This window comes from Euprymna scolopes, chromosome 17, assembly GCF_053919585.1.
Source record: "Euprymna scolopes isolate OS-2025 chromosome 17, ASM5391958v1, whole genome shotgun sequence".
Lineage (NCBI taxonomy): Eukaryota > Metazoa > Mollusca > Cephalopoda > Sepiida > Sepiolidae > Euprymna > Euprymna scolopes.
In genome coordinates, this window is record NC_136498.1 from 73328377 (window position 1) to 73340480 (window position 12104).

The 12104-nt window shown below is 31.4% G+C and overlaps 1 protein-coding gene and 1 non-coding gene across 2 annotated transcripts in view; one reads left to right on the forward strand and one right to left on the reverse strand.

The window, feature by feature from the left end:
* The window catches only part of LOC145296792 (dynein axonemal heavy chain 1-like), a 350721-nt gene that overhangs the window by 104508 nt on the left and 234109 nt on the right, over nt 1-12104 (reverse strand). The window contains exons 56-57 of the mRNA XM_080142859.1: nt 9111-9236; nt 767-916 (exon numbers count right to left, since the gene is read on the reverse strand). Of these exons, the coding sequence (XP_079998985.1) occupies nt 767-916; nt 9111-9236 (276 nt within the window). The remainder of the gene's footprint in view (nt 1-766; nt 917-9110; nt 9237-12104) is intronic.
* Trnar-acg (transfer RNA arginine (anticodon ACG)) lies at nt 5637-5709 on the forward strand. Its single transcript has one exon. It is a non-coding gene; the product is annotated as a tRNA-Arg (tRNA).

Below are 12104 nucleotides of genomic sequence, written 5' to 3' on the forward strand. Positions count from 1 at the left end.
AAGGATCAACTTCAAATTAAAAAAGATCACCTTCAAATTAAAAAAGGTTAACTACAAATAAAAAAAAACTGATTAACTTCAAATTACAAAAGATCAACTTCAAATAATAAAAAAAGGTCATTAATTTCATATTAAAAAGATCAGTTGCAAATTAAAGCAAAGATCAACATAAAATTAAAAAGAATTAACTTTGAATGGTGACAAAATGATTAAATTTAAATTAAAAAATAATTAATTTCAAATTAAAATAGTGTGATTAACTTCAAATTAAAATAGTGTGATTAACTTCAAATTATAAAAAGGTTAACTTAAAATTAAAAAGAATAATTAACTTCAAATTAAAAAAGGGTGATCAACTTCAAATTAAAAAATACTAATTAATTTAAAATTAAAATAGAATAATTAACTTCAAATTAAAAAAGGATTTTTACCTTCAAATTAAAATAGGATGATTAACTTCAAATTAAAAAATGATTAACTTCAAATTAAAAAGGGTGATTAACTTCAAATTAAAAATGATTAACTTCAAATAAAAATAGGGTGATTAACTTCAAATTAAAAAAAAAGTGATTAACTTCAAATTAAAAAAATGATTAACTTCAAACTAAATAGGATGATTGATTTCAAACTAAAATAGGATCAAATCCAAATCAAAACATGAATACGCTTAAAAACAAACGTATAGGACAGGTATTTGTTTAAATTGTTAAGAAAAACTTGATACTTTTTACTCCATAAAAATGAAAATAGCAATGTTAGGCCTAACCTTGTCGCCAGCAACCCGTTTTGGTTTAATCCCTTTCATGATGCAAACAGATTCCATCACAGTTCGTACACCACCGGGCGGATTTTGCATACTTCGCACTTCTGTCACGTCGTTTTTATTCAACGTTTTTAAACTGTTTAATGCTTCTTCCTATATTTAAAAAAAACAACATTTATATCATTAAAAAAAACAAAAAATGTTCATCTTTATATATAAAACTAGTAGGTCGTCTAGTCGTAAAATATGCATAAATATTATATTTTAATTCATACAGAAACTGAGACATGTGCATGCGAGTATTATGTTTTTTTGTTTTTGTTTTTTTTTTCTAAACAGTTCACTTGTAAATACTGGAGCTGAGATCGAAGCAAAAACCTAAAGACAGTGAATTAAGTACAATAACCACTAGGCCAGCTTGGCACGATCTTTAAAAAGTGTTTTCAAGCCTACTTATTCTTGACATAAGGAATCTGTTATGTGAATGATTCATGCATGCGTAGTCGTGAAACAGTTGACAAACAGATAAAAATCCGATGACCCCCCCACCACGTAGCAATTTTTCAATGTTGACCCCTTAGAAGACCTTTTACCGAATGAAAACCGATTAAAAAGTTTTCCACGTGTCTGAATACCCTATATACCAAATTTCAAGTCTGTAGATGAAAAGTTCGTTGAGTATGTAGGTTGAGAATTGTCCTCTCTTACACACGCACACATTCTCATTTTTATAGATATATAGATTAGGTATGTGTATATACAGGGTGAGTAAGGTATCTGAGGACACCTTAAATACTCTTAGAAAAACAGAAAATAAAATTGCTAAATCGTTGAAATTCACAATTTCTTGTAACAAAACAAATAAATATATTAATCTACGTTTTATTCTGTATATATCCTCTTTCGACTTTTATCACTGACTTAATTCGAGTTTGAAAGCGACTGTAAGCTTTGATCAGGTGGTCTTTATTTATGCCCTCCATTCCTCGAGCTATTGCTTCCATCAGAGGGGATTTGGTGTTATTAGGATACTTATGAGCTTCCTTTATAACGACACTCCACACGTAATACTCCAAAGGATTAAGGTCTGGTGAGTTAGGAGGCCACAAGTTTGGTGTGACATGACTTTCACAAGAAACACCCGTCTAGCAGAACACTATCAATAATTTCCCCCCACTCTTTATCTGTGCCTAAACCTAAACGTAGATTCCATGAACAAAGCTTCTTTTTTAGAACTGCACGCCTATGGAATTGTCTTCCGTTTTCCTGCTTTCCAGCTGACTACAATATGGTTGTCTTCAATTCTAACGTAAACAAGTTTTTGATGAGCCGTTCCATATAAGTTAACAAATTTAACGAATTTCCATTACTAACGATTATTATATTGTCCAATTGTCTACCGTACACTCTTCAACCCTTATCCTCGAGTGGCCTCTTGGCCTTGATAAGTGGTGATGCCTATGTAAAAAAAAAAAAAAAAAAAAAAAAATCATGACTATTCTCTGCCGTCCAGTTCTGGGTTTTGAGAGTTTTATGGAATGGTACCTAATCTTGTTGGAAGGCATAGACCTTTCCAGTAGCTATGTTATCTATCCAAGGCTTGACAAAGTTTTGAAGAGTCTTTCGACATAGGTCTTGTGGAAAAAATAAGGAAGCTTGATGTGCTATTCACTGTTAACAACCAAAAAACCATTGCTGGAGACTATTAGAGAATCTTACAATTTCTGAATTGCTGTTTCGCTTTTATAGACAATGTTACAGCATGTCTTTTTATTTCATTAGTTATAATACTATCTGCCATAAGATCTTCTAAAAGCAAAAAAAAAAAAAAACATTAATTTGTATATTTTTAATTGAAATTACAAAAATATAAGTGTTCTCAAATACCTTACGCACTCTGTACATGTATATTCTTATGTACAGGATAATCTCTTGATGAACAGATAATTATGAATTTTGGAATATATATTCTAAACAACCCAATAAGTAATATGGGCACATCATTTTTTTTTTTTTTCATAAACGTTATCATTTAAGAGATATACCCACCTAAACTTGCACCGTCCTCCCCAAAATCTTTAAAATAAGTTAGAGATTAAAAAAAAATTAACAGAGAAAATAAATACTCAACATCAAATTGTGACTTATACTAAATGAATACTAATGAATTTTTAAAAGGATTGGAAAACATTCAAGTCTGCTCATTACATTTCACGGATCGGAAACATCACATGAGGATCATACCAACGCTGTCTACCTTGGCATAATTCTAGACCACACCCTATCATTCAAGGAACATATAGAAATTTATGCATGTCCATAAGTGTCAATATTTTGGTTGTGTTTGATAAAATTCTAAACTATTGAACTTATCGTTATGAATTATGGAATATATATTCTGGGAAGCAGGGTGAGACAAGATAGTCATTTTTTTTTGGGGGGGGGGAGGGATTTACAATTTTGAGGGATACCATTGAAACTATATAATAACCCCCAAAGAAAACCATTAAAACTTTAAACTAATACTATAAGTTTCGTTATACCTGTCCTGGGACAGGTATTTGACTAGTTCTGTATATAAAGTAAAAATAAAACACAACTTATTTAATTTGAAAATTTTAGAAAATAATGTTATAAAATATTTTATTAAATAATTAAAACCAATTTTTTTTTTCCTGAGACTTTCGGTATAAGAGACCTTTTTCAAAGAAGGAGTTTGGTTACATCTTTGAAAACATTATTTTGTAAGGTTAATTTTAAACTTTAGAAAACAAATAATGTTATGAAATATTTTATTAAATAATTAAAATCAGTTTTTTTCTGAGACTTCCGGTGTAAAACATCTTTTAAAACACTGTTTTTTTTTTTGTCTCCCCCTCCCCCTTCATTTTGCTAGTGGTATAAACCTCCAAGAGAGACTGTACCTCGTGAAGAGAGAAATGTATACGTCCGGCGTTATTGGATGGTTGCTGTCAATTATTTAGCATTATTTGTTTTTCTAAAATTTTCAAGTTAACCTTACAAAATAATGTTTTCAAATATATGACGAAAATCCTTCCATTTACAAGTTATTTATTTTCAACATTAATTTTTGGACAACATACCTTTATGAAAATTAAACTTTTAAAGTCACAGATGACCCATATAGCCCATTATTTTATCCATCTATTCATAACACTGAACCAATCTAATATTAAACCAGTAGTGACAATGAGGATATAGACATAGAATATATAGAGTTAGGATTAATGCTATGTACGGAATCGTAAATAAAATTCAAAATTCTTTCTGTCATCCAACCATATTTGGTACAAATAAACTTCAGTCTATGCCTGACTTGTCCACCAAGTTTCAGTAATGAATATCGCACAGTCTTTGTTTTATTACTCTTAATATGGACAGTATCACTTCTTCATTTAAGCAATGCCCCATCTTTGACTAGGTAATAGCTCTGTGCTTTCCAGAGTAAGTGTTGGTTGATGCTCATATAGTTTGTTGTTTGGGAATATGTCTCTTATTTGCTATTTTATTTTAAAATATGTTAACAATTTTATTTTTGTAGTCTATTTATGTAAGTTTAGTATTTGTCATAATTTTGGTTGTGTGTGTTGGGTCCAGGGTTGTTTTTCTCTTGGAGATAACTGACACAAGATAACATTTTGAACACACGTTAGATCCTTCGCAGGGTCATCGCGTGGTCGAAAATGAAAATGAGTTTTTGGCCTCTTTCAATTTTCGGTTTTGACCAAACAGGACTAACTTTGCTCCATTTTCCTTGTGAAATAGAATATATAATTACACCTTGCAAGGCATGTTTTCATTTACATTTTTAACTGAAGAGTACGATTTTGTTTCCTTCATTTGAAGTTCTAAAAACTCAAGACCTACCCCTTCTTGAGGCTAACACTTAATCTCTATATGAGATACATAGATATTTAAATAGTTCATTAAAGTTTTCATTTACCTTAAAAACAATAAATTAGTAAAGAAGTTGAGAATATAATTTTCCTCTCCCTAACTTAGTTGAGAATATAATTTAATAATAAATTAGTTAAGAATATAATTTTCCTCTCCCTAACTTAGTTGAGAATATAATTTAATATAATAATAAATTAGTTGAGAATATAATTTTCCTCTCCCTAACTTAGTTGAGAATATAATTTAATATAATAATAAATTAGTTGAGAATATAATTTTCCTCTCCCTAACTTAGTTGAGAATATAATTTAATATAATAATAAATTAGTTGAGAATATAATTTTCCTCTCCCTAACTTAGTTGAGAATATAATTTAATATAATAATAAATTAGTTGAGAATATAATTTTCCTCTCCCTAACAAGTTGAGAATATAATTTTCCTCTCCCTAACTGATTATTTTAAAATGTATATCTTTTTTGTGAATTCTTATTTTTACCAGATTTCAGGGCAAAAATTCATCTAGTCTGGTGGAGTATCCCGCTTCATGCTGTTACTTGAGGTAATATCACTTGGAGAAGGTGCACCATTTTTCATAAAAGCCAATGTGGGTTATCCTTACTGATGAGATCTTATTTCGGCTGCAAATACTATGTAATCTATACTATTAATAAAATTCTAAATGTTTATTTCTTTATGTGTCTGTGTACATATACCAATAAAACTTTCGAACGGATGCACTGAATTGAAAAATTCTTTTTTCCCCTGAAAGATGTGAGTCCCTAGATTGTCCTTATTTATATATGGTTTGTAGCGAACAATGCTGAGTCACACAAAAAGCTTGAAATAAGGGTTTTTGGGCCGTTTCGTTTTTGTCAAAAAAGTTACCTGCCCATGTCAATGGAATTTAGCAATGTCTGTATACAGTCGTGGTAACATCTTTTGGCATACAGACAGGACTTGTGGCACAATGGATAACGTGTCTGACTACGAATCAGAAGATTCCAGGTTTGAATCCTGGCAAGTCTGTAATAATTTTAACCATCGTTTTATCCAACGTTTACTCATTATCCTTACCCTTAGTTAGGGTATTTTTCAGTGATTTTGTTTTGTGCATATGGAAATTTTCCATACTCCGAGTTCACAGGGTAAGCGTTGAGTGTACTTGATGTTGAGTGTACTCGATTTTGTGTTGGATTCGGCACAGCTGCTAGTTTTTAATATTTAGTCAGGGTTTACTTGTAGTGAAACTATCCTCATGCCAGATAGTCTTGAGAAAACTCTGTAGAGAGAGATGTTAGACACTCGAGGATAGTGTCTAGTAGGATTCAAGCTCTCTTATTCAGCATTCATATTTCTATATTACATGGAAAGTAGAAAGTGAACCCTGTGTTTACTTTCGGTAGTCTCATAACTCTCACTTCCTCCATATTTTCTTCTTTAGTTCTCACATTATACAACGGGGAAAGAGTTACTGTTTTTTAGATCGGCTGTTGTTATAAGTTGATGGTATATGGACATTTTCAATCTTCTTATAGTAATCATCATCATTATACTGTCAACCTATCTATCTAATTAGTCCTTATCCTCGAGTATTTTTAGCCTTAATAAGTGGTGGCTAATTAGTTAAAAAGAAAAATTCCATATTCATTTTCATGTGTGCTGTTTTAAACAAGCCTTTCATGTCCAGCATCATTTCCAATAAAGTTGAAATACATTTCTTAATAACTCTTCCTTCTTTCCTGATCACGTGTGTTGGATAATGAAAGCCTGTATTCAAATGAAGGGAAGAGCAGTCAGACAAACTAGGAATGATTCTCAGCTGATGAGTTAGAAAGTGACCTCAACGAAAAACGGAAGTTATGAATCTGAAATTCAAAGATCGTCGTCTCTTTGACAGATCTCGGGATGAGTGTACACAGAAATCGGGAGTCACCCAAAAAACTCGATGGGGAGAGTGACGAACAAACAACGTGGTAGCTTGTGTATAAAGTCGGTGAATCATTGCGTCTCTGTCTGTCTGTCTGTCTCTCTCTCTCTCTCTCTTTCTCTCTCTCTCTCTCTCTCTCTCTCTCATTTACACACATGTGCATGCGAGTTAATACTTTTATATATGCCTCTCTCTTAGATTTCAGTAATTGTCTTAAAACATGTTCTTCGTGCTAATAACCCCTCAAAAAAAAAAAAAAAAAGAAGTCAATTCCTTAGCTTAAGTCCTAAGGCCCGTCTTGTCTTGAGAAGCAGAAATCTTAACGGACCTCCTCTGCCCCTCTACTGGAATATATAGAGATATTACTTGAACCATACCAGAAAGACTGTTGGATATAATCATCTTCCGGTCTATGGGCATAAAAAAATCTATTGCATGAAAACAAAACACTCAGGTAATGCCGGGCACCCATGCTAGTAATGACATAAAGACACCTTGTAGTTGGAAAAATCGAATTGTGGATAGTCAAACCCCAAGCTTCATATATTTCTTATATCTTGCACGATCCTTCTTCTCTTAGCTAAATAATTTTTACTCTCTTTTCCTTTATCCCCATCTCTCTCTCTCTTTCTCTCTCTCTCTCTCTCTCTCTCTCTCTCTCTCTCTATATATATATATATATATATATATATATATATATATATATATATATGGCATAATAACACTAACACAGCAGTTCCTGTTAGATCACCGAAGTTGAGCATTGTTGAGCCTGGTCAGTACTAAAATGGGTGATTATTTGGGAATACCAAGTGCTGTATGCGCTCTCTGCTTATTTCAACATTGTTTTCAGTCATCTCGGACTTCTCCTTGCTGCTGGAATCAAGCAGTGCCGCCCAAGAGAGTTGTGGTTAGAGTTAATGCAACCCTTGCTTCACAATTACATGTGCAAGCACTCTTGCAGGGAGTATCCATTGTCTCTCGAGACAGAACTGAGGCTATAGTATTGTGTGTTTAGAAGCTTTTACGTAGACAGAAGAAGAAAATGGAAAGTTTTGCAATTACCTTATTATATCTATATTTCTATCTTTGCATTCAATGTATATCACATTGATGTTATTCTTTGACTTTTCAATTTCTTGTACTGATAATGAGATTCGATATCAATAAAATCAATATCGTCTCAGAAACAATCGTACATACATACATATATATACAAATTTGTTGTTTATGTTGAATTCTTCGAGCATGTGTAAACGATTATCTCATAATTTTGCATAATTTGTTCATAAACTTATCTCTCTCTCTCACTTACGTGCACACGCACACATATGCGTGCACGTGCATATGTGTGTGTGTTCTGTCACAGATGGAGACATAACAACACATGGGTCACGGCTGCAACGTAAAATATGTTATGCTTGCATCAAGAAACGAGTCAGTACACAACACATGCATTATACGAGGTGCTTTCAATAAGTTTCCAGACATTTTTTTGTACAGGCATTTAAAATTGACTCTTGAAAATTCAGTACATTATTGCTATACATCTTTTAAAATGACTGACTAATTTTTATGCTTTCAGTTTCAAATGAACAGCTGAAGCATGAATTGGAATACGCCCTACTAAAGTTTGATTGTCACAGCTGGTGAATTTCAAAAATGCAATCTGGATGCGAGGACACTTTAGAATAACGATATGCAATAAAATTCTGTTTTAAACTTGGAAAAAAAAACGCCATAGAAACGTATGGAATGCTTCAGACTGCTTTTGGACTATATTACATGAATCGAGCATCGGTTTTTGAGTAGCATCAGAGCTTCAAGGAAGGCAGGGAGTCTGTGAGGGATAATGAGAGGTGTAGAAGGAGTAAGGAAGTCAGAACACCAGAATTGATTAACCAAATACAGAAGTTCATGGATAAGGACCGTCATGTGCCCATAGAGACAATAAGTGCACAGTTTGATGTCACTATGGGAATACACAATTATTTGTGAGGAGTAGAAGATGCGGAAGATTTGCTTGAAGTTTGTCTCAACGGTGCTTAGAGAAGAGCAGAAAGAAAGACGTTGTCATGACTAAGATGGGCATCAAGACAGCTTCTCACCCTCCTGATAGTCCAGACCGTGTTCCCTGTGTGTTTATTTCCTAAGCTCAAGGAAAACCTCAGTCAGAGGAGACTATTCCGAAGGGGACTAGAGTTTCCAATGTGTACTACCAAAAAAAGTGCCTACATGAAAAAAGTCTGGAAACTTATTGAAGGCACCTCATAGCTTTGATACAATAAAGCACACAGACCTTGTTGCAACATGTATGAGAATAAAATATTTCCAACACGTAATGCATCTATTTATAAATTACTTCTACTTCTACTCGTGGTGACATTTACTCTTCGATTGAACATCAGATATTCACCTTTGCAGATCTTTGCTGGAATGTCTAGATGGCTAAAGGTAATCAGAAAAGTCTTATCGAAAAGCAACCAATGTCTCGACTTACCAATGCCGGCAAAGCAGCACTCAAATCTCTCTGAGCATCATCTGCAATTTCCTGGGTTTCTCGTGCTTTTGCAGCCGCTTGAGTTTCCTCCTTTTGCACGACGATTTTGGTTTGTTCTGCAATTTTCTGTGGAACAGAGAAAATTCAAAAGCGTTTGAAATATTCTTGAAATCGAAAGAAAATTGTCAAAAAAATGTTAAAAAAAAATAGTAGAATACCAAGTGACCTATTTGAAGCCACATATTCGGAAAGAAAGAGCCTGTGAAATCTTTACTTATATGAAATTCCAAATCTTTAATGTAAAATAATATTGGAAAAAATAAATTCAAATTGCAGAAAATATTAAAGAATTTGGTTTGGTTTGGTTTGGTTTCATTTTGTTTCGTTTGAATGTTTTGTCCTGTTTATTAAATTTTTTTAGTTATTTAATGCCGAATGTGGTCATTTTGGTAAAAGATTTTTTGTTTCAATTTCTTTATATCTTCAAATATTTTGTTTATGGTGTTTGGTGTGGTTGTTTTGTTTTACAGCACCAACCCTTTTCAGGTTATTTAATATTGAATCCAGTTATTTTAGTCAACATTTCTATGCTTCAAGTTCTTTATATTCTCAAATATTTATTCATGGTGTTTGGTTGGCTGGTTTGCAGAGGAAATTGTTTTTGTTTTTGGCTTTGCAGAACATAATTAAGTTTTGCAAAAAGAAAAGGAAAAACAGTAACATTAATGTTTGGCGCATTTTAGACAAGGAAGTTAGTATCTTTAGTAGCACGTCTTTGTGATCTTTTAAAGACAATCTTGGGGTTTTTTCAGTATATTTGTCTATTTTAAGTTTAGTTAAGATATTTTTTAAAGACAATCTTGGGTTTTTTTCAGTATATTTGTCTATTTTAAGTTTAGTTAAGATATTTTTTTAAGACAATCTTGGGGTACCTGGTACTGTTTTTTCAGTATATTTGTCTATTTTAAGTTTAGTTAAGATATTTTTAATAAGACAATCTTGGGGTTTTTTCAGTATATTTGTCTATTTTAAGTTTAGTTAAGATATTTTTAATAAGACAATCTTGGTTTTTTTTCAGTATATTTGTCTATTTTAAGTTTAGTTAAGATATTTTTAATAAGACAATCTTGGGTTTTTTTCAGTATATTTGTCTATTTTAAGTTTAGTTAAGATATTTTTAATAAGACAATCTTGGGTTTTTTTCAGTATATTTGTCTATTTTAAGTTTAGTTAAGATATTTTTTTAAAGACAATCTTGGGATTTTTTAAGTATATTTGTCTAAAGTTTAGTTAAGATATTTTTTTAAGACAATCTTGGGTTTTTTTCAGTATATTTGTCTATTTTAAGTTTAGTTAAGATATTTTTTTAAAGACAATCTTGGGTTTTTTTCAGTATATTTGTCTATTTTAAGTTTAGTTAAGATATTTTTTTAAGACAATCTTGGGTTTTTTTCAGTATATTTGTCTATTTTAAGTTTAGTTAAGATATTTTTTTAAGACAATCTTGGGTTTTTTTCAGTATATTTGTCTATTTTAAGTTTAGTTAAGATATTTTTTTAAGACAATCTTGGGGTACCTGGTACTGTTTTTTCAGTATATTTGTCTATTTTAAGTTTAGTTAAGATATTTTTTGCTTCTTTGTTTATTTTGTTTAGTGTTTGTTTTTGTTTGAAATTTCTTTCTTAATAGCACGTGAAATAACTGACGACGAAACCAATCTAATACTATTAACCACAAAGTCTATAATAACCTTTGACAACAAACAATCTAATACAACCAAATATCTTGCATAGCAATATCACTATTAATCAAACTGAGAGCTACTATTACAACTCTATTAAACAAAATGCGATATACTTTGGATCTACTTCTGGACTGATAAAACAGAGAATCTCCACAAATAAACACTCTTTCAAAAAAAGATTCTTAAAAAACCAAACAGCATTAGCAAAATATATTTGTCATCTTAAAGATATGAATATCTCTTTTAATTTAAAATGGAAAATACTAGACTCTTGTAAAGCATATAAACCTGGTGACAAATTCTGCACCCTTTGTAGATTTGAAGCTCTGGTTATATTAAAATTCAATGACATTAAATTAACTTGTTTAAACCGAAAAGACGAAATATTCTCCGGATGCATACATAAACGTTGGATGAAGTTTGACAGATTTTAACCACCATAAAGTAATATCAATAACCTGATTATTAATCTAATTCTTGTCGTTTATAATTATTAATAACATTATTAGTAGTAATTTAATAACTATTATTATTATTATTTTACTAGAAGTATCATTATTTTATTTATTATATTATCACTAATATTATTATCATTACTATTATTAACATTCTTTTATTTTTACTATGTTAAACATCACAATAAATAAATAATTTATCCCTAAAATAATTATATATATGTGTGTGTGTGTGTGTGTGTGTGTGTGTGTGTGTGTGTGTGTGTGTGTGTGTGTGTGTGTGTGTGTGTTCGGACGACAAATTAGAACGAATCTAAGAATCCAATCTAAGGAAATAACGCCTACATTTTCAGAGAAGAGTTGTTTCCTTAACCGTAAAATGGTCCCTGGGATTCTCTTATGTAACCACTGGAACGAGAGCACAACGGTGATACGAGAAGCGGCAGTCTGCGATTGGCACAATGGAGGAACGAACATCGTTCTTCGTAGCAGAGACATTCCTAATTCAATCTGTTCCATCTGAGTATATATTTTTATGTAATCGTTATGTTAACAATCAATAAACGCTGTTAACTGTTAACCATTGTTTTTGTCTCTCCATCGATGTGATTCATTACCATGTTTTTTTACTGTTATGAAGGATTCCATTTACCCACGTCATAATATATATACAATAAAAGATTATAGCAGGTATTTTTAGAAGGCAAGAACAATGCAGGAAGGTACAGTCGTTGTGAGGAGATAAATAAATAAATATATGAATAATAAATAATTCAATATTATTTTTTATTTGTT